Raw genomic sequence first — 23,876 nt, forward strand, 5'->3', positions numbered from 1 at the left:
ACAAGAAACAGTTGCAACATAGACTGTATGGCTTATGAAACCTAACATGTTTATTTACCTGACCCTTTACAGAAAAAGTTAGCTAAACTTTAAGATGTTAGTCATATATCCAAGCAGGTGTTACAATATGGTAAATACTGGCATTAGGTCTGAAAGATGGACAAGATACTGAGGAATTGGCAGTGTAAAGAACAACCAACACGTGCCATTTTGAATGTCTTAAAAGTGTGTTGAGTGGGATTGTAGTGTATATCAGCTGGGATTAATAATAGTGTGTAAAGTTCTAAGACTCTTCTGTGATGTCAATTCTGGATACCTCTTGCTTTCTATTTTTTTTTTTTAATTTCAAATCTTCCTGTTTCTGAAATTTCAAATGAGACATCCAGAGTAGATAGACTTGTCCTTAAAAAGAATCTTCCTTCATAAAAGGGACAGTGAAGACATACAGTATCTTATCTATGGTTAATTGGCAATAGTCTTTCCAAGTGTGTTGTCCCTGTGGTCTGTGGGCTAATATGCGTCCGAGGATAGCTACGTGCACCCCAACACATCTGTAGATGACAATGCCATGTTGAAGTGTTAAAAGTTGGACACTCATTGTATGGGGGATGGATTAAACTTTGTTAGATGTCCTGAGGACTCTGATACTTAATTTTTTTTTAGGTTCTAGATTTAGAACTATACAAACCTAGTTTGGTTTTCAGTAGAAGTGTGTGTACTGGAAAGCTTACTACTTATACTTCAGGAACACACAGCATGGTAATTATAGTCATTATTAAATGTGATGTTTGCTATGCTTGTGTTTGTCTTCTACTGTTTTTTACTAACTTGGCCATTTTATAACACTAAAATGAGAAGAAATTTTTTCCTTGACAATAACCAACAGTTAAAGTGAGTATTACATATAAACCCAGCTCATCATCAAAAGCAACAAATGTCTGAGGACCATTTGTGAGATTGGTACCGTCCTTATTTCTCAAAAGGGAGATTGAGTATCAGAAAATTGGAAGCTGAATGGTTTTTATGCTACTAGAGAGACCTGCCAGGTGTCCTTATTGACCACATGAGATGTCTTATTTAAAGATACTTAAGGCATTGCACTTAGTTTTGAAAAAGCAGCTAGTGTTGTATAATGTCTAGTGTCTCAAAATAAGTAAGATGTATAAGTATTTGTGAGAATTTCCCAGTTCACTATGAGTCTTTGGTTCTTTACCATGACTTTACATGAACCTGCCTGCCTTCCTCATACTACTTCTTGCAATGATAAATCTTTCCACCAGCCACCTGAGTTCTGCCGCCACGTTAGGGCCCCCAAATAACACACAGAGACTTACATTAGTTACAATGCTGGTGGCCAATGACTAGGATTTTTTATTTGCTAGCTCTGTCTTAAGTATCAACCATAACCATTAATCTATATATTTTATAAAGACTTATCGAGGACACGAGCGGCATGCATCCTCTCTTCCCCTGAATCACATGACAACTGCACTTTATTACATTTCCCAGAATTCTGCCTCGACTCCTAGCCCCACCTATCTTGCTTCCCTATTGGCCAACAGTGCTTTATCAACCAATAAGACAAACATATACACAGAAGGACTTCCCCCATCAACTTCTAAATGTTTATTATATGGTTTTTAAAAAGTTTTCTTAAATGTAAATGAATAAGTTGGACTGCGTATTGATGTCTTACATTTTATTCTAGCACATATTTACAAATGATAATGTGTTATCTACCTTTCTGCTCACCTTAGGAACAATACAAATTATTTCCAAAATTTTTAGGGCAGAATTGAAATTCAAGATAAAATGTTATTTTGTAGTTGTGTTTTATATTTAAGCTTTAGAAATTGGAGTTTTCTCAAAATTCATCAATATTTTCTTGAAGATATCTTTAAAACACAGACTACATCTACTTGAGCAAGTGTCAAGCAGATTTAGAATTCCCTGTCACCATGTAGAAAAGTCAGCTTCTGAGGTGGTCATTCTGGTTAATTTTCAGCTTTGATACTCTAATGGTTGGTTTTCAGCTTGATAGTGGTAGAGGAGAAAGCTTTCTCAGCCCCTTAAAAGTCCCATTTGTTGTCTAGGACTAACTTGCCTCGAACTGCAAGAGGAAAGCAGAGTAGGTCAGTCGGGGCCCAGAACTAGGGACCTAACTAACTAGTTACAAGCCTTTGGGCAAGTCGCTTACTTACCTGGATGTCCTTACTTTTGGAGGTAGAGGGGTTGGAATACTCAAGTAGGGTGGGGAAAAGACAAGCAGTTATGAGGATTAGATCCTGTCTGTGAGTGTATTTAAAGTGAGCATTCTGCAAATGCTAAGACGGTCTTGTCTTCTGCACTTCATTTGAAAATCACATGGGGGTGGGATGGGGGAAGAAAAGCATTATTATACCATTAAACACTGCTGATTTATAGTAAACACTTCTTGCTATTTTTAAAGTTTTAAACCTGAGAGTATGTGAACTTGGATGGATAAGTTATATCCCTACTAACATAGTCTGTTATGAATGTGGCAGTATCGGAGAGATTTGATTCCATAAGACTTATCCGGGATCTTCATAATACATTCAAGTTTTCTCAGTATAGTATTTATAATCTTTTACTTACAAGTCTAGTGATTGAATCCAGTACTACTGTTTATTAAAAATGCTAGAAAAGAAGCACATATTACTCTGACATAGATTTGTGTGCTTAAATTTTGATAATTACATTCAAGAATGGTAGGTTTCTTGTAATTTTCTGTATTTTATGCTTTTATTTTATGAGCTTAAACACTTCTGGGAAGTGGTTCATAGGCCAGAGTGCCCTATGCAGGGAAAAAAAAAGGACTGAGTTGTTCTTTTGCCGGTGCCATAACCGTGTTTATTTGCCTGCCAGTTACCTTATTAATGCATTTTAAATTTGTCATTGTAATATTGCTACCTTGTTTCCCAGTAAATTGGACAAGAGTTCTTTTGGAATTTTATGCAAAGACAACTATTGTGCTCGTCCATAGTTTGAATCCCAAAAGACTGAAAACCATTACAGTTAGACCTTGGGAAGAAAAGAATAACTTGAAAGTAAAATGAGTTTGGTGTTAATTATTGAAGCTTCAGTATAAGGCACTAATAGACTACACTTGGCAATACCTGTTGGCAGTTCCCGACCTGTTAGTCTGTTGTGCTGCTACTGCAGCAGAGATCCACTGTGGCACTGACAGGGCAGCCTCTATTGTGTGAGGAGGGTCAGCCTCAGGGTTGAAGGACAGAGGATGCTGTATGTGAATGTTTTGTCTTTATTGTATAGCACTGTGTTTGTTCTTGTGGGTAGTTTGCTGGAGAAGGGAGGCTACTGCTGCCATCATCTCTTCACACTGAAGACAAACTGTTGACTGGGTAGTTGCTGCTCTGTTGTGCTTCTGAGGAAGTTGACGTGGAAAAGAGGTTGGGTAGGGTCTCTTGAAGTAACATAGGAGTGGGAGGAACTGGAATAGGGAAATTAATTGCATTAATAAATCTGCAAGTGAAATTTTAAAAAATTAAGAAAGGGGAGAAGAGTGAGTCATTGTTTTCTGAATAGTAACATAAGAGGAAATTCACCAGTGTCTGGTACACAAATATGCATGTTTGGCAGCTGAATAGATATTTAGAGAAGAAAAGGTGCTGAAAACAAAGTCGACTTCAAGTGAGTAGGGGAATTCTAGGATATGCATGTATGTTACTTGACTTTTCATGTGATCTTTTATTTTCTATTCTGCTACTAGCAGGTTCTAGTTGTATTTAAAATATATGATCCAAGAAGGGACTAGATGTTCACCATCCATAATAGTATCTTGAAATGAACATTGTTTAATGATGACTAAATTGACTGAAACTTAGATTTATTCCATTTACACATAGGTTTGTCCTAGAAATTTTTAGGTAGAATTTCTTTACATACCACATTATGTAAGGTAATAAACTCATATATAAACAGATTAGTGAAATATGCTTTTGAAAGCTTTGCATCTAATTTTTAAAATTAGGAACTTAAGAGTAAAACCTCTGTTAATAGTAAATGATGTAACATAGCAGATTTGTGATTTCACATAGTTGTAATGAATGTCTAGTTAACATGTTCTGCCTCTGCTTAACCTTACATAAATGTTGACACAGTTTGTCTAAATGTATAGAGACAGACTCCCTAACAACAACAAAAACAACTCCTGAAGTGTCTATCCATCATGCTATCTCATAGTTTCAATATGGCTTGTAATTTTAGTTATTGGCTACTAGTAAAAAATGTGGCTGACAATATCTTAGTAGAGATTCTTTCTTTTATATTTATTGCTTTGGGCTTTATTCTAGAAGCAGAATAAACTTTTCTTTCTAAAAAGTTGTATAGCTTCATATACATATACATATATATGTTGACATCACAATTTCTAGAAATATGGAGCCAATTTATGATGCTGCCGTACTTGTCTGCTTCTACTACCACTTAGGCTGCTCAACATTGACATGTAGAAGTCTTAGCTTGCTACTGTGTAATGAAGACATAGCACCTGAGAGCTACTTTGCTTTGTTCATTTAGTACTACAGTTGTTTATCAGAGTACAATGTGTCTGTGAAGGTTTTCACTTACTATTAGTGAAATGTATTTTGCACAGCAACTTTATTATAGCTATTGTATATTTTCCTATTAATCATATTTCCTTACTTTTAGCTATTTAACGATTTAAAATAAAATACATTAGTTTTATAATAATGTATAAGTACTTATTCCTCCAAAACTGAATTATCTTTGTTTTCTTCTTATCTTTCCTTTTGAAAACAAAAATCAGTATTTTCAGTTTAGAAGCTTACATATTTATCCTGATTCCCTAGTAACTTTTCATATTTTGGAGTATAACAATTTTTACCTTTTTTTCCTCATTCATAATTTAAAGAAATGTGGTAACTTTTTCATGGTTTTATAAGTTGCCTTGCTCTTTAGTGGTCCATGACTATTTTCTCTGGCTTGGCTAGTTATATATGATTTAATGGAGTCTAGATGCCCTATGATTCATGTAACTAGCTTCCAAGACATACAAATTTATAAACAGCACTGTTACTAGATTCTTTGTACTTGTCCCATTATATGGATACTGTTTTTTTTTTAATCTTTCACTTTTATTGCGGCAAGTGAAATGAAATAAGTGGAAGATTAATAATTTTTAAGATGAAGTGATTACTTGACAGTACACTTGTCATTTAGAAGTTAAGTGTCTCCATATTTGTGAAGGCTTTGTTAGGCCCTTTACTTCTCCACAGTTGGTACCATGTGGACCTACTTTGTTTATGTAAGACCCCAGCTTTTTGTGTGTTGATGTAGGCCATATCCTTTGGTTTCAGTAGAGCTCTCTTATTAAGGCTAAACTTTAATGCAGATTATTTTGCTTGAAACTTTTTTGGTGGTGAGGGATGGAGTACGACTTGAAATAAGTCTAATTGAAAACTAGGCCAAATTATTTCAGTTTTTATTACTTGCCTAGCTGGTCCTGTGTTTAAGAAATAACTTTTCTGAAATATGAATGCTATAACTAAGTATGTAGAATCTGTTGGATAATTAAGGGTTTTTGTTTGTTGTAATTCTTCCTTAGTGATGAGATTTCACTGAAGGGGGCACACCAGTCATATAGTTAAGAAAATAGTATGATAGGTGATGAAGAAACTCATTTGAGTCTTCTTCTGCCCAGCTCCAGAGAGTAGTGTGATAGGGACTGGTATGTTACAGTAAAAGAACACTAACTCAAGAAAGGACTGAAAATTAGTGGCCACAAAGAAATATCCTGAGTACTCTGGTAGGAAGAAGTAAACCTAAAAAATACCTCCACAGTGATGTGCAGTGCAGGACTGGCAAGATTCCTTCATTGGAGAGTTCATTAGAGATGTGAGCTCTCTAAAATAACTATGAAAAACAAGCCTCTGTAAGCTGAAAATTGAATCTTAAAGAGTTATAAGAATAAAAGGAGGGGCTGGAGCGATGGCTCAGTGGTTAAGAGCACTGGCTGCTCTTCCAGAGGACCCAGGTTCAATTCCCAGCACCCACATTGGCAGCTCACAACTGTCTGTAACTCCAGTTGCAGGAAATCTGACACAATACACAGACATGTTTGTAGTAAAACATCTATACACTAAATATTAAAAAATTGTTTTAAAGAAGAAAAAATGGTATAGCTTCAAGTATATGACAGATGTACCCCCACACCCTCAGGATAATCCCCAGAAAAGTGATTATGTTCTCGGACCTTTCATTGCAAGATGCTACTTTCATTTTGAACCTGAAAGTTGTATTTAACTTGAAACTCCTTTAATTCAGGGGTGTTTGGAATGTTCACGGGGCTTCTCTGGTTAGTGATTTAACTGTAAAAAAAAAATAGGCAAGAAATCCAGAGCAGAAAAGTGGGCATGATGGCACATGTCTTTAGTCCCAGCAGTTTGGAAGCAGAGACATGGAGACATGTAGATTTCTTGAGTTCAAGGCCTGCCTGGTCTACAAAGCAACTTCCAGGACAGCTAGGACTACACAGAGAAACCCTGTCTCGAAAAAACAAAAACAAACAAAAGAAATCTGGAGTAGATCTGATTAAAAGAACTCAACCTTAAAATTTAAAACCTGTAATTTCATTAGATTTATTATTAGTGTAGTACAAATGGGGTGTGTGTATCCTAATGCATGGTTGTGACTTGAGAGCAAAATTTGAGTGATAGCACAATACATTTACTTAAAATTGTTGATGTTGAGCTGAGGGTAAGGCTGTTGGTGAAAGTTACTTGCACAAGTATGAGGACCAGAGTTTGACTCCCCAGAATTCATGGCAGTTCTGGGCTGGTGTGTTGATTCACCTGTAATCCCACAGCATGGGAGTTGGAAACCAAAGATCCTCGGGATAAGCTGGGCCAACTAGACTAGCTGAATGAACGAGTTCTAAGTTCACATGAGAGACCTTGCTTCAGTATGGAAAATAGAGAACACTTGAGCAAGGCACCTGACATTAGTCTCTGGCCTATGCTTGTACTTGCATACATGTGAACATACACATGAAAAAATGGTGTTTCTGTAGTCTTAAAAACTTACAGTCTGAGAGAAGAGTTTTCATAGATGTTCTTGATATGTGTAAGAGCAGTAAATTGTTCTGTGAACTGTGAAACAAACTTCCGGAATCAGTTATTTCATAGATGTTTTTAACATTTATGTATGCCACTAAATGCTATAGATGAAGTTTAATATACAAGTGATAAAATAATTTTTTCGTATTCTCACTGGTCTGTTCGTGAAATTGCTGTAGAGTTACCCTTAAACCTTGGATATGTTAGTTTATGATCTTTAAGTATTAATTAGTGAAGAACAAAGGTTGGAATTTACTTTGATATATTTTAGAGAGTACAAAATGATCCAGAGTAAGAGTAGAAGAAAGCATTGAGACTTAATACAAATTAACAAAAGTGAAAGATGAGCATTTTAACAAAACTGAGAAGTGAATTTTTTTTTTAAAAGCTCAATAACCTAAACGGGCTTCTGCCAAGATTAATGAAGAGGGGGAAAAACAGGCAAAACTTGATAATATTAAGAATTTTAAGAGGGTCATAATTTTATATCTAATATTAAAGACATAAAAGTCATTAGCAAGCACTGTTACTATTCTGGAAATATATAATTGACGCAAGCTTGATTAAAAAGTAGATTTGGTCCTGGTTTAAGGATTTAAGTATTTGGGCCATTTTATAGTTGAGATAACCCTTAAAGGTACCTAAAAAGGTCTAGAGATAGAGATTTTAGGATCCTGAGCAGTGAAAGCAAGCCAGTATTTTTCATTTTTGCATGTTGTATAGCAGAGGCTGGCTTCAAACATACTATGTATGTTACTTTGGCCTAGAATACTATCCTCCTGCTTGGGATCCCAGTGCTGGGATAACAGGTGTACACCACCATACACGGAAGCTGTTAAAACCAAGGCCTATTTATGATAATATCAGAACTAAGGGAAGGGTACCTAGGATGGAAAGTGTTAGAGAAAATTTGGCCTGTCAGACTGTAAATGTGTGGTGTGTGTGTGGTGGGGGGGGATACGGGTGGGGGTAGGGAATAGGCTACAAAAAGTTAAGGAATGGGTATGCTATTCATCCACCTGAATGTCATTGCCCAGTGACTCAGATTAAAACAAAACAAAACAAAAACCAAACCCACAAAGCTCTAGAGGAAGTTTCTGCATATAGACATTTATTGGTATGTGCTTGAATAAAATTTAGGGAAATTACCTTATATGAATGTGTGTTAATTTTAGCTGTGCCTACAAATATCTTGACAGTGATAGTCTACATAAGTTTATCTGTAATAAGACAGCATTAGTCAAAGAAAGGTTTGGAGCTGGGATCTCTTCCTAGACAGCTAATAATGATAAAGGGTTGTAGATTTCTCAGAAAGGCAAACATTGTTAATGTTTCTTAGTAAGAATGTTTACTTCCAAGACCACAAGGTGTCCCTTTCTTATTAAAATATACTGCTTCAATGAATGAAATTACACATCAGCATTCACTTAGGACCACTCTGGGGTTCAGTGGAGGCCACTGGCTAGCTGGGGACTAGTACCAGTGTTGCTATGCAGAACTGTGGCTGCCTTCTTCACCTTAGGTGAACAGGTTATTGTGTATTTTTCTCAGGTTTTAGAATTTCAAAAAGAAAACTAATTTTTAAGGAAGACAATTTTGATCACCGTTTTTTATATCTGGCAATACAGAAGAAAGGTTGGAAAGTATTCTTGAATTTTCCTTAGCATTTGAGTCTACCCATCTTCATTTTTACTATCCCTTTCCACACAAGGCAGGTGCCTGAATGAACTTGTATGAAAGAGCCAATCTTTGGGTCTTGCTTGTTTTCTTGCTGTTTCAGTAGATTAACATACTTTATGCTATGCTTGTTATTTGAGACAAGTGTTGCTTTCAGTACCATATACCACTCTGTAGGGAATGTGAAATGCTAGCTGAAAACATTGAACATGAGTGTAAGAGAACATGGTGTCACTTCTAACCTGCTTTTAAAGTACTCTACTTTTTTCTCTTTTCCTGTAAGGTACAGCCAAACCTAATATAGTATGCTTTTTTTTCTTTAACAGGCTATAATAGTTTATAGAAGTGAACAGTTTCTAAAGAAGGTAACAAACAAGAGAAGGAAAATGCCGAAACCAGTAAGTGTATTTTGCATGTCTTAATACTGCTTAGCATTTTGTGGGTTATGAAGAATAATCATGGATGACATTATAGTTACTGTTAAAATTAATGAAATTTGGGGCCAAGCTGTCTAGTTCTATCCTGGTATACATTTAGTGCTCAATAAATGTAACTTATTGTTAGCACAAGATAGTTAAGTATACAGAACCCATGCCTTTTAACTTTCTCCTCATTAGAACTTGGATGATAGTCTAGATTTGTCTACCTAGATCGTTTTCTTTCTCTTAGAAGTTTGTGGTTCTCGACTAAGATCTACTCCTTTTGTTTTAGAGTTATAAAGTGGCATTTCTTCAGTATTTCTTTTGGCTATCAGTGTGTGTGTATGGCCCAGAGTAGCCTTGAGTTCGTAATCCTCCTCCTTCTGTGTCCTTAGTCTTGGGAATAAGATAATATAGGTGGGGTGGAGAGATTGCTCAGAGTGATTAGAACATTTGTTATTGAAAAGGACCAGTGCTGTATTTCAACACCTATGTCTAGAGGCTCATAGCCTTCTCTAACTCTGGCTCCAAGAGGATTTTGATATCTCTGGCTTATATAGGAACCAAGCAGCATTCATGTGCACAAATAATCCATGTACACACATACACATAATTTGGAAAAAGAAAAATCAGACTTAAAAATATATAGGTATGTGGCACCATGACTGGCATGGTTGTTGGTTATTAGGATTTTCTGGCATAGATATCACTGTGAAATGACTTTGGTATAAAAGAAAGTTAAAAATAAGGTGTAAAAATTAGAAGAGCCAGGCAGTGGCTGCGCATACCTTTGATCCCAGCACTCGGGAGGCAGAGGCAGGTGGATCTCTGTGAGTTGGAGGCCAGTCTGGTCTACAGAGCAAGTGCCAGGATAGGCGCCAAAGCTACACAGAGAAACTCTGTCTTGAAAAACCAAATAAATAAATAAGTCAGAAAGAAGTAAAACTCTGCGCGCGCACACACACACCTTCAGATGCCAGAGGAGACCTTAATATCTTGCTTGATCTTTGACTGTACATGGACCTAGGCTGGTGGCCAGCAAGTCCCAGTGATCTTCTTTCTCTCCTCCATAGCACTGGGGTTGCAAGTGTGGTCACAGCTATACTCAGCTTCTATGCATGGTTTCTGGGAATTTAAGCTGAGATTTTCCTTCCTGCATAGCAAGTGCTCTTAAGTGCTGAGCAATCTCCTCATCCCAGAGCAAAAATTTTTATTTATAAGTGACAAGGTATTTATTCAGCCAATCCTCATAAACCCAAAGCAGCTCCCACAACTAATAACGAAACTAAATGATATTACACATCAAGTTACAGTTTTAAAAATGAAAAATTTCATATATTAGCATCAGAGTTTAAAAATGAATGTTGTAGCATCAAAAACAAAATACTTAGGAAAACATAAAGAAGTGACACTGAGAAGTTACCATAATAAAGATCTAACTGTAGCTGGGTGGTGGTGGCACACTTTTAATCCCAACACTTGGAGGCAGAGGCAGACAGATCTCTGAGTTCAAGACCAGACTGGACTACAAGAGCTAGTTCCAGGGCATGTTCCAAAGCCACAGAAAACACTGTCGAAAAAACAAAAAAACTAACTGTATGGGGAAATATACATGGTTGGAGACTTAATTATAAAACATTCTTAAGATATCACTTTCCTCCAGATACATCATTTGAGACCCAGCATTCTTCTTGGGTAGAGTGGGTAAAGATTGCTAAAGAAATGGAAAATGGGAACAGCTGACCTTAACAAGATGGAGCTCATGGTCCCCAGACTGATAGCTGGGAAACCAGCATGGGACTGATCTAAACCCCATCAACGTAGGTGTCAGTGAGAAGGCCTCGGAAATCTATGGGGCCTCTTGTAGTAGATCACTACTTATCCCTGGCATAGGAATGGACTTTGGGAGCCCATTCCACATAGAGGGATATACTATACTCCCTGAGCCTAGACACAAGGGGGAGGGCCTAGGCCCTATCCCAAAAGATATGACAGACTCTGAAGATTCCCCCATGGAAGGCCTCACCCTCCCTGGGGAGCAGAAAAGGGTATGGGATAGGTAGCCTGTTAGTAGGGGGCAGGGGAGGAGGGGAGGGAAAGGGAACTGGTATTGACATGTAAAACAAACTTGTTTCTAATTTAAATAAAAAAATGGAAAAAAATGAAAAACAAACACAGAAACTTAAGAGTTGGATTGAAATTCTTTCTTTTCAAGCTACAAAAATAAACACCTGTAACTCTGCCGTCTATTTTTAGCAGGAATATGAAACTTTATAACTACTTTAGAAAGTATAGTTTGTCTTATAATTAATATTTATCTGTTATTTATCATTCAGATTTGTATATTTAGTTGAAGATTAGTTGTATGTGTTGTTAGTACATTAAATATCCTTGACAGATGGGTCAGTAGTTAAGAACACACTGCTCTTGCAGAGGACCTGAGTTTAGTTCACAGTACTTGCCTGCCATGCATGAGGACCCATTTCATTTCCCAGTACTCCCTACTCCAGATTTTTTTAACTGTACACATACATGCCTATAATCCCGTCAGCTCCTGCTGATGGGGCAGGAGCATTGCAAGTAAGCCAAGTTTAAGTTACATAGCAAGGCTTTATCTCAAAAAACCAAAGGCTAGGGGTTTGCTTAGTGGTAGAGATTTGTGTGACATGCACAAAGCCCTGGATTCAATCCCAAGCATTCTAAATCCACACAAATACTGTAACTCAATGTTTTCATTCTTACTGCTTTGTAAATGTATTTTCTTTCCTAATCACTGTCTTTTTTGGTTTTATTGCAGATCAATGTACGAGTAACTACAATGGATGCTGAGCTAGAATTTGCCATTCAGCCCAATACAACTGGCAAACAACTTTTTGACCAGGTACCATTTAATCTCACAAAGCATGCAACTCTGTGTGCATGTCCGTGTGTGGTTTGTGTGTATGTGTGTTATCGTTTTGGTGGGGTGCACATGCTGATGCCAGAGAAAAATCACATTATTCTCTGCTTTATTTTATTGAGACAGTATCTGTCACTGAATCTCGCATCAGGCTAGTGGGTCAGCAAGCCACAGCAGTCCTATTTTTTTCTACCCTTCACAGTACCGCTGTTACAGCTGTGAATGGCCAAGTCCAGATAGTAAACATGGAAACTAGAACCTGAACTCATCAGGTCCTCATAGTTGAGCAGCAAGCACTGTTAGCCAGTGAGCCATCTCTCTGATCTCAAAAGATGCAACTTTGGATATTGTGTGCATACAATTGAATACATCTTATTTTCTATATCTTTCTTGATAATTAAGTAATGTAGTACTTGAAATTTTTAACAGTATATATTCAGGTCATTTGAATAACTATAGGGATATTTATATGTTATTTCTTCTTTCATGGAATAAGTCTTTAGTGGATTTTCAAAAACATACATAAAAGCATAAAAGGGCCAACAGGATGCTAAGCAGGCAAAGGTACCTGCTGCCAAGTCTGATAGCTGAGTTCAACTCCCACAACCCACATAATGGAAGGAGAGAACTGGTGCCTTAACACTGTCTTTTGGCATCAACATGCATATTGTATTTGGGCTCAAGAGAAGGTTTTACCATAAAGGCATGATAAGTGAATGGATAGATACCATTAATATAATTTAAACTTTGTTTAGTGTACACCTATAGTGAGACATTGTTGCCTCAGCTCTCCCCAGCTTCTAGTAACCACCATCTACTTCTCTGAGAACAAGATTCCACAAATGACTGAGATCATGTGTATTGATCATTGTATCTATGCATTCATATTCTGAATGTTCTTTTAGCTTATTGAAATTGTTACCTGTCATTCTTTCAGCAATTCTTAAGGTACTGTTGTGTTTCTTAACAACTGTTTCAAAGACCGAACACCATAATACCTTGGCTGTAGTGAGTATATAGGATGGCTGTTGGAAAGGTTCAAGTAAAGCAAGGAGCAGATATGGCCCTCTCATAACTTCTTATGTGTACATGTAATAGAGTCTCATGTTTTTAAAATCAGAATTTGCTGATTCAAATAAGATTCTTAAACACTTCCCATTATAGGCAGTTCAAAGTTGTGTCACATTTGCAGACATTAAGTCTTTACACAGAAGTATATATAACCTGCATAGTCCTGTCATGAGTTTACAGCTTCTACAGTTAGCTAGTATTAATATGTATCCCCACAGTGCAAAAGCATGTTATTACTATTTTCCTTGTCACTTCCTTTCCCTACAGTCTTCACCCTGGGGTTGGTATTTAAAGGTGCAAGGGTCTTACTTTTTATTGTATTGTTAGGTTGAGGCCAACTGCTATGTCAGGTGTAGAAGTCCTTTTATTTGACTCTTAGCTGACTGTTTCACCCAGCTTTTCTCCATGTTGGACCAAATACTAGTATTCTTGTAACTAATGTGTATGCAAGAAGATCTATTAGGATACAAGAAATATTGAAATATTTGTATTTTTATTCTTCCAAAGTCTTTAAAATCAAAGTTATTTAGTTTACTAGCATATTTGTGAATAGACTTTTAGTTTAGTTATGCTTCTGACAGCTTTTTCTTGAAAAGGTAGATGAGAACGTTGTGATAACATGTCTAGATAGAAGAGGAGCCACTGGGGAGCTCGGGCTTACTTTAGAATTTCCCATCTGAGCTCTCTGGATGATTGTGTTTGTTGTGACAGTTACCTACCGGTGTCCTATGTAGTACCTTCTGAACAGTACATTCATGTGCTTTCTGTTTAGCTAGCATTGAGACTATCAGCAGGGAGGCAAAAGCTAAGACCAGTTGCTTGGTTTCACACTTCAAGTTTGAATGTTTTCTTTACTTCTGTTGGGTCAGTTACTTGTCTTGTTGCTGTGAGAAAATAACCTTACTAAAGCAACTTTAGGAAGGAAAAGTTTAGTGTTGCTCACAGTTTTTGGATCCAGTCCATCACAGGAAATCATGGCATCTGGAATTGCAGGCAGCATTGCATCCACAGTTAGGAAGTAGTGAGTATTGAAACATTCAGGGTGGGTCTTTCTACTTCAGTTAAGCTAATCCAGATAATCTATTGTAGGCACAGGCAAAGGTGTGTTTCCTAGCTGATTCTAGACCCTTTGAAATTCACAATATTACAAACACATTCTCTTTGTTAGAGTTCAATTAACATTTTTCCTTGTTTGGTACTGGTTTGTTTTTTACCTCATTAGTATGAGTATTTATATTTTGTATCCCCCCACCAAGAAGTGTTACGATAAATCCACTGAAAGCTCCCGAGCCCCACCGCCACGTGTGCGCTTTACGCCAGCCGCCCGCTCGAGTTAGGGCCCAAATTAATACACAGAAACTTGTATTAGGTTCAAATGCTACTTGGCCAATGATTTGGATTCTCATCTTAATTATCATAAATCTATATATTTTATAAGACTTATCCGACACCTTATTGGCATCCCTCCATGCAGGTGGATCACATTGTGCCGCTGGAGGAAGAGTGGAGGGGAAAAGGGCACACTTCCTGTTTCTCCTTGCTTAAATATGAGTCTTCTTGCTATGTCACTTCCCGCCTGGATCACCACTTCTCTACTACATTTTCCAGAATCCTCTTTGACTACTAGTCCTGTCTAACTTGCTGATTCATTGGCCAAACAGAACTTTATTTAACAATCAATAAGATAAACATACATAGTACATTCCCCATCAAAGAAGTTTCTCCTGTTTTTTAAAAATGACAACCTTTAATACTTCTTAGCTATTTTTTATTTTTTATTTGTATCATTTAAGTTAAAATTTTCAAGTAAAGGAAAGTAAACTGAAGAGTTTGGTTTGCTGTCTTGAACACAAGTCTCTTAAGATTGTCCTTTAAAAAATTAACCAGCCTGGAGAAGTGCCTCAATGCTTATGAGCCCTAGTTGCTCTAACAGAGGACCCAGGTTTGAGTCCCAACACCCACATGGCTGTTTACAACTGTCTGTAACTCCAGTTCCCAGGGTATTGGACAGTCTCTTCTGACCTCTGTGGAATCAGCACACATGTGATGTAAAGACACATGCAGAAAAACACCCACATGTAAAATGAAATTAATAAATGAAAAAAATTGTTTAAGTTAGCCAAAAATGCTTTCTGCTTAAATGAAGTTAAATCTTTTGTATTAAAAAAAAAATAGTATAATGTGGTGGTATCCTGGTAGGTATTCTGATTCTGCCACTTTATTCCAGTCCTTAGAATGCTCATCACAGATTAGTGTTCATTTGCAACACAGTTCTCACCTCAAAGAGAATAAGTTTATTTTGAGCCCTTTAGGAACACATACACAGGTTGATTTGACTACATGGTTCTGTGGATTCCTGCAGTCACAGAACAAGAAAGAAGCATATAACATTCACCACTCTGGTGGAGACAGTAGGCAAATGGATTACAGCAATAGGGAAGAACTCCACTGTATGTTTCAGATGTTATCTGATGACATACTTAGCTTAGGGTTAGTAGAAGCTGGTGATCTGCTAAACTAACAGAGTCTGAAGGTGGTTTCTTGTTGTTTTGTCCTTTAAACTAGATTGTTGAAAGGATGTTAGGTCAGATAAGGACGAGCACAATGAATGGCAGTGACAAAGACCAAAGATAACAACAGGATAATTTGTGCATCTGTAACATTTCAACTCTCCATGCTTAGTCTTGTAAAATTTCCGCGCTTAGTCTTGTGCAATTTCAACATAGTGTGGCTTTTTCCTGGGAACTTTCCACTAGTCATTCTATCAGAAGACATGGATTTCAAGATGAATAAAATAATATCACTCTGTCCTTATGTGTTAAGACACATAAAAAGACACACTGTAACCTAGTTGATACAGGGAACAAATGGATAATTTCAGTTCTATGATAGAAGAGATTTTATTCACATAAAGAATGTTAGTTGATCTGGGACTTAAATAAAAAATTATTCAATTGGTGATGCAGAAGTATTGTAGGCAGAAGGAAAAGCATGAGCAACAATGTAGAATGGTGAAACTTAGGCATGGTCCAAGAATTGTTTCAGTGAAGGTAGAGTATTGAAGGCACTAGACTCTGTCACCAGAGTGAAGTGCTTTGCCCTAGGTACCGGTGGGACACTTGGAGGGAATCAAATAGGAATATAGGCTTGCCCCATCTGTGCTTCTATCTTTCACACTGTTCTTTCATTTATTGAGGCTGTGATGTGAGCCAAGCAAATGAAGATAGAAAACAGAGTCAAGAAAGAAGATAGAAGTGGCATAACAGGATTGAGAATAAAAAGAACCTGAATTGATGTTTTCAGAAATGTTCTTTGAACATGTCAAAAAGAAAAGAGTGTGTTAAAGGAAAACCCTTTTCTGTGGCACTTGTACTTGTGTAGTTTTGTCCTTGTGGTCTGTAGTGTTGAATGTCATCTGATCATTGTGTGAATGTTGAACTGAATTTGTTTTGTAGGTTGTAAAAACAGTTGGTTTACGTGAGGTCTGGTTTTTTGGGCTGCAGTATGTAGACAGCAAAGGATATTCTACTTGGCTCAAACTTAATAAAAAGGTAAGATGTATATAGTAACATTAAATTAATTTGATGTTTGTTAATCAGTGCTGAAAAAGCATTAGCAGGGTCTGACTAAGTCCAGGCCTCCTTTTGCAGTTTTCTTTTGATCATTACTCAGCCTTTTAATTCATTGAAGAATCTCGAACATTTCTACACACACACTGTGTGAACCAATGCTTGTCAGAAATAGAACTTTGAAGCAAGTGTTAACATGCATTAAAAACTAGCCCGCCAGCTGTGAATGTCTGCAGGATGAGCTCCAGTACACGAAGATGTTTTCATTCTGGCTCTTGACTGGGCTCCCAGAGCTGCTGGCAGCCTTAGGACCACACACAGGAACTTCAGCACATGCATTTGTTTACAGACTGGTATATAGCATTACTATCCACTTTCTTCAAAAAAGAATTTGATGTAAATATATTCATTTACAGTGAATTAAGTTTTGTTGATTATACTTGAAATTACTATTCTAGGTGACACAGCAAGATGTTAAAAAAGAAAATCCTTTACAGTTCAAGTTTAGAGCTAAATTCTTTCCTGAAGATGTTTCTGAGGAATTGATTCAAGAAATAACACAGAGACTTTTCTTCTTGCAAGTTAAAGAAGCCATCTTAAATGATGAGATATATTGCCCACCAGAAACTGCAGTTCTTTTGGCTTCATATGCTGTCCAAGCCAAGTATGGAGATTATAATAAAGAGATTCACAAACCAGGATACCTGGCTAATGACAGACTCCTACCACAGCGGTAAGTAAAGTATGCCTTTATTTAATATTCTCTAAAGTTATATTCCAGAAGCATATGCTAAATTTCTTTTTAAAAGTCTTTTAAGTTGCCAGGTGGATCTTAGACTGTTTTTTTTTTTTTTTTTTTTTTAAATCATGACTTAGTCATAGCACAGATTTATACCTGTTCCACTGTAGTCACATCTGTAGGATGTGCAGCAAAAGGAGATTATGGTTTGGGCTTGAGGAAAGGATATGAATTATTGTTTGTAAACATTGGAACACATGCAGGTAGATGCATAGTAAACACTGTTGCCTAGTAGAGGGCAAGAGCTGTTTCTTCCATAGAATGAAGTTTTGGTTTAGTGTGCAGTGCAGTCCCACCTTTACAACACTCAAAGCAACCCTGCATTAGGAACAAATAACTGGAGAATGAGGTTTGGGAACTGAATCTAATCTGCTCTTTGCTAGTTACACAACCTTAGATTTGTAATCTTTAAGGATCCACCATAAACAGAGGTGGTTAATTTTTCTGTGGCTGAAAGAGAATTCTAATCAGTCTATGGTGTTTGTAGTATATTATGAATATATTGCTTTTGCTGCTTTGGTGTTGAATAGAAAAATATGAATAATCAGTTCACAGTTAAGTAAGAACATTGGCAGAATACAGATGAAACACAAAGGTTACTAGAGGACAGGTGTATGGTGTGGACATAGGGTTTAGTGTGGAGTACTTGAGCACGTTGGTCCTTGAACACTGACTTTAAATTCAAAATTGGCCTGCCTCAGTGTCTTAAGTACTGGGATATAGGTATTTACCACCATGCTTGGCTTAATATATGTTTTCTTTCTTAGTAAAAAGTATTATCTGCCTAAAATGACAATGTTATATTTAGCCATATTTATATTTATATTTTCCTGTCTGTTCTTAATTTTCTGTTAATGATGAGATTTTTTTCTTCAATCCAGAGTATGATTTGTTTGAAACATTTGAGTTCTTTTAAACTATATAATGCCCATTTTAAAGCATGAATTAAAGTAATTTAAGCTATCTAAAACTTTGTTTTAGCTTCCCTTAGTAACATCTTCTATGACTTCATTATTCAGCCAGGATACTGACCTTTGATATAGCCCCATGACATTGTTTTGTTCTGTTTTACATTCTCAGTTGTGTTTTTAGTTCTATGTGGTTTTAACATGTGCACTGATTTATGTGATATGTATCTTAGTCATGTTATGAAAGAACTCCATAGACTTTGAAAAGACCTGGATTTTTTTAAATCAAAGTCATTAACTACATTTTTTTCTTTTTAGTGTTTTGGAACAACACAAACTGACAAAAGAACAGTGGGAGGAGAGAATACAAAACTGGCATGAAGAACACAGAGGAATGCTAAGGTATCTGGGAAACTAGTTTTTATTTCTTTCCTTCCAAGTTCAAGCATTTTCATCTCATTTAAAATCTTCTTGGGCTTTTGAGATGACTCAGCAAGGAGCTAAAGTTGCCGCCACACCTGATGGTCTGAGTTGAATCCCTACCCACATGGTGGGAGAGAACCAACTTCTGAGAATTGGTTGGTTGGTTTCTCCTTCCTCCTTTCCTTCCTTCCTTCCTTCCTTCCTTCCTTCCTTCCTTCCTTCCTTCCTTCCTTCCTTCCTTCCTTCTCTAAATCAAAAGTATTATCTACATTAAATGACAGTGTTAAATTTAGTCACAAAAGTAGTAGATATGGAGAATAAAGGAATAATCAGGACTCAAGAATTCTATTTTTCTGTCTGTTACTTAATTTTCTGTTAGTAATGAAATAGCTATTTTTTCAAACCAGAGTATGATTTATTTGAAACATTTGGGTTCTTGTAAACTATATAATGCCCATCAAAAAACATGAATTGGTTAAAGTAATTTAAGCTATCTAAAACTGTTTTTTACCTTCCCTAGTAATATCTTCTATGACTTCAGTATTCAGCCAGGATACCGATTCTGACACAGCCTACACACATGCTGTGGTTCATGGGCCCCACAAAAAGGTTTGCAATGATCCCAGAACAGGTTATACATCCCATCTAAGCACTGAATGTTAGCTCCATGTATTTTTGTAGTTTTAGTTTGATGTTTACAAGTGTCTACTTAAATGAATTACATTCAACTGTATTTTAATAGGGAAGATTCAATGATGGAATACTTGAAGATTGCACAAGATCTAGAAATGTATGGTGTCAACTACTTTGAAATCAAGAATAAGAAGGGCACTGAACTGTGGCTGGGTGTTGATGCTTTGGGTCTGAATATTTATGAGCATGACGACAAGTGAGTATACAGGTATCTGGTGAACTAGTTGTTCTGTGGTTTGAATGGCTTTCAGATTAGCTGTGCTGGGAGAAGTTGACTCAATTGCCCTTATTGCTTTCTTACAGTAAAGGGTTAGTTAATTCCACATTGAGTTTTAGGTATCATTTCTAATTTTCCTAGTACCTTGTAGTTTTGGAGTTCACTTCTGAGTCTGTTTATTAAATGAGAGGGTTCACCTGTATTTACAATGTGGCACTTTTATCTCTTGGGAGTGAAATCTAGTAATAAGTAAAATCTGTTATCTCAGTAAGTTAAGAGAGTACTTAAATGTTGCCATAGTTGACTTGTAGCTTAAAATAAGTTGATATACATAATAAGTCAAGAGAAAATAAATTAATAGATGTGTTTAAGCATTTTCTTATAGGAATTGTTTTACATACTTTTAAAGATCACTTCAGCAGATTATCCTATTACTCACAGTGACTAGTGTAATATTTTGAATTTGATCAATTTTTTTTTTTTTTTTTTGGATTTGCAAGACAGGGTTTCTCTGTTTTGCTTTGGATAGAGGTTGTCCTGGAACTTACTTGGGTAGAACAGGCTGGCCTCGAACTCAGAGATCTGCCTGCCTCTGCCTCCTGAGTACTGGAATTAAAGGTGTGAGCCACCAATGCCTGGCTCAATTTTTTTATATACATACATATATATATGATACATCATGACCTTACAGTATTTATATATTAATACTATAATATAGTATTGTTAGTTATGTGTATATCTACAATATTAACATATATTAATACTACATATATGTATACTGTAAATGGAGGATATAAATATACAATACAGTGTGAATATATCAGACTCATAGTCCTTTTGAAGTGTAAAAACTAAGAGCTGGAGAGATGGCTCAGCAATTGAGAGCATATGCTACTCTTAAAGAGGATGCGAGCTTGATTTCTAACTTCATGTCTTAAGGCTCACAACTTTCTCTAACTCCAGTTCTAGGGAGAATGGATTCATTTGGCCTCTGAGTGTATCTGCAGTCATGTGCATCAATACCCACATTAATAATAATAAAGTCTTTTTCAAAAGAATAATAAGTCTATGCTAGTAATCCCTCCCACCCTAGGTATTATTCTACAGTCTCATTAAAACAGATTGTGCTGATTTATCTCATTGGCCATTAGAGGGCAGAATAACATGCATATTGATTATGAGTGTTTTATGTAAATAAGTAGCTATGCTATAGCACCTATTAGGCATTAAAAGTAGTATAAATAGGTAGAAAATCTTGTTTTATCAGGAACCTGACTAAAATGGCCTGTGTGTGTGTGTGTGTGTGTGTGTGTGTGTGTGTGTGTGTGTGTGTGTGTGTGTGTGATAGTCATTTTAGTTGTCATGAGAACACAAATGATTCCAGTCTGATTCCCAATATGTTTTTAGACAGGGTGGCAGAATGGTGGTGACAATTGCTAGGCATAGTGGCTCACATTCTGAAATCCTAGTACTTGGGTATTAAGGCAGGGGCCTGTAAGGTGTAGGTCTGCCTGGTCTATATAATGAGAACCTTGACAAAAACAACAGACAGAGACAGGAAACCAGGGAGAGGAGTAGAAAGAAAATGGGAGCAGTCTTCATTGTTAGGTTTACGTATCATAAAATTAAGCTTTACTGAAATTCACTACTTTTATAATGTATCTTAAAATTATGAAAAGGAAATCTTTTAATACTCAGTACTTTATCTGTATTCCACATCAGCATTTATAATTATGTTGTAATTACTTTCCCCTACCAAACTGATACATGCAGCTTAAGATACAACATTGTGATGTGTGTTGGTTGGTGGCTCACAACTTTAATCCTAACACTCGGGATGCAGAGGCAGGCGGATCTCTATGAGTTCAAGGTCAGCCTGCTCTACAGAGCTAGTTCCAGGACATTCTCCAAAGCAATTCAGAGAAACCCTGTCTCGAAAAAACAAACCAACAAAAAAACCTCAACATGGTAACAACTAAACAGAAGCAAAACTCAAGCCAGAAAATCTTAAGTGGTTATTTTTTTTTTCCATTTCTGAATTTATTTTAAGAAGTCAATTAGTTTAGAAACCCCATTCAAACAAACTCTGAAGACATGTAAACACACCTCCATGTTCCTGACACAGATGTTGACACCTGATAAAGAAGTTGTTAATCGCTCGTGAGGAAAGCTGTCTGTTAACAAGGCCAGTCTTCAGCAGGACTAAACCATTTCACATCTGGTAGCTTTCCTAGCTGAAAATATTTTATGTGATTGAAATAAATTTTCCTTTCAAAGTTAGTGTCACCTGTATAGTATAAGTAAAATTATATGCTCTGAGAGTCTGACACTCTTAAGACTGGTCATTCACTTAGCCTGTCCGGGAAGGCTGTGTATTTTTCCATTATTTCCTGCCTTAAATTTAAAGCAACTTTTTTTTTTTTTTTTTTTTTTTTTTTGTAGGTTAACACCTAAAATTGGTTTTCCCTGGAGTGAAATCCGAAATATTTCATTTAATGACAAAAAATTTGTTATAAAGCCAATTGACAAAAAGGCACCTGTAAGTATTTTTTCATTTATCAACTTAACATTTTCTCCTGTTTTGTAATGAAGTCACTTAAAGAAGGGCACTGATCATCCCAAGTTGTTTCTGAGGGATATTCTCTTCCCATAGTTAAATTTTTCTCAGTGACAAAATTCAATTAAAATAGAAAAGTTTCCATTTTTCTTAAGATTGTAAGAATTTTAGCTCTGATTTAATTATATGATTGGTAATGATATTAGAAGGGTATTAACAATCATTCCTAGGAAATAATTTAAACAGTATTTATTGTTTGCAAGAATGTAGTAGAGGTTACCATTTTTATTTATTTATTCTATTAACTCTATTCTATACTCTGAATTATCTCTTTTTAAAATTTGAGATTTTTTTATTGAGATAGATTTTTAATTAGTGTCACATATACTTTAATACTTTGTTATCTAAAATATTTGAAGAATATTTCTAGATTAAAACATAGCCATGGAGAAAGACCAGTTTTGACACTATTGTCTCTCCGGGGTATAAGGATAGCTGTTTCATGTTTCTGTGGAGAATTTAAAGAATTAATGACATTTAGTTCATCTTCAGAAAATGGGTGAGGGATGAAGGGATAAGGAACTGTAGAGGTGTATGAGATTTTGGATACACCTAAACTTCATGTGCAATGACATCAGAATTCTACTTCATGTTGAAATTGAGTAGTTGTGAAAGACACTTATCATTCAGAAAGATTTTAAAATTAAGAATATTTTTTATTCAGGATTTTGTTTTCTATGCTCCTCGTCTGAGAATCAATAAGCGGATTTTGGCCTTATGTATGGGAAACCATGAACTGTACATGCGAAGGAGAAAGCCTGATACTATTGAAGTACAACAGATGAAGGCTCAGGCACGGGAGGAAAAGCATCAGAAGCAGTTGGAAAGGTATGCGTGTGTACCTGTTCATTTTTAATTGCTTGGGACAGGCTATCTAAAAGTTACAGACTGCTCACTTTTATTGGTATAGTTAATGTCAGACTTTCTGTACAGTTTTGGTGATGGGCCTGAAAGGCATTTCTAAAATAATTTAATCTTATGTGTTAGTATAGAGACTTTGTAGTTTTAGTATATTTATGTCCTCAAAATAGAACTAGGTTGAAATGAGTATTTTGAAACCCAAACTCTACATGAAAATATGTAAATGTATAATGTGAGTAATCCCAAGAAGCTTCCTGGGGAAAATGTGATTTGGTTAGGGTGTGGGAAAGACATGTTCCAAAGAGGAAGGCAGCATAAACAAATGAGATAAGAGATAAGAATATGCAGAGTTTTCTTAGGGCAATGTGCAGGGAGAATAATGTCTCCCAGTTTTATGGGGGAGGTAAAAAGGCCTAGCAAACCTAGGTGTCAGCATGTGATGTGAAGAGCTGAATGCTGTTGTAGTTTGGTATGGTCTGTGGAGATAAGAGGAGAGAAACACATCTCAGCAGTACTGCAGAATCAACCACAAAGTGTTTGCACATCAGGTTAACCGCCTCCTATGTACACTTATAGTCACCTTCTTTTCAGTCTTTTTTTTTTCT

At 36.3% G+C, this 23,876-nt stretch overlaps 1 protein-coding gene across 1 annotated transcript in view; it reads left to right on the forward strand.

Annotated features, from left to right (window-relative positions):
* The window catches only part of Rdx (radixin), a 48,139-nt gene that overhangs the window by 5,201 nt on the left and 19,062 nt on the right, over positions 1-23,876 (forward strand). Inside the window, exons 2-9 of the mRNA XM_027415105.2 lie at positions 9,122-9,193; positions 12,012-12,095; positions 16,640-16,735; positions 17,212-17,486; positions 18,779-18,862; positions 19,626-19,772; positions 22,236-22,332; positions 23,075-23,238. Of these exons, the coding sequence (XP_027270906.1) occupies positions 9,182-9,193; positions 12,012-12,095; positions 16,640-16,735; positions 17,212-17,486; positions 18,779-18,862; positions 19,626-19,772; positions 22,236-22,332; positions 23,075-23,238 (959 nt within the window). The 5' untranslated portion in view covers positions 9,122-9,181. The remainder of the gene's footprint in view (positions 1-9,121; positions 9,194-12,011; positions 12,096-16,639; positions 16,736-17,211; positions 17,487-18,778; positions 18,863-19,625; positions 19,773-22,235; positions 22,333-23,074; positions 23,239-23,876) is intronic.

This window comes from Cricetulus griseus, chromosome 4 (assembly GCF_003668045.3).
Source record: "Cricetulus griseus strain 17A/GY chromosome 4, alternate assembly CriGri-PICRH-1.0, whole genome shotgun sequence".
NCBI lineage: Eukaryota > Metazoa > Chordata > Mammalia > Rodentia > Cricetidae > Cricetulus > Cricetulus griseus.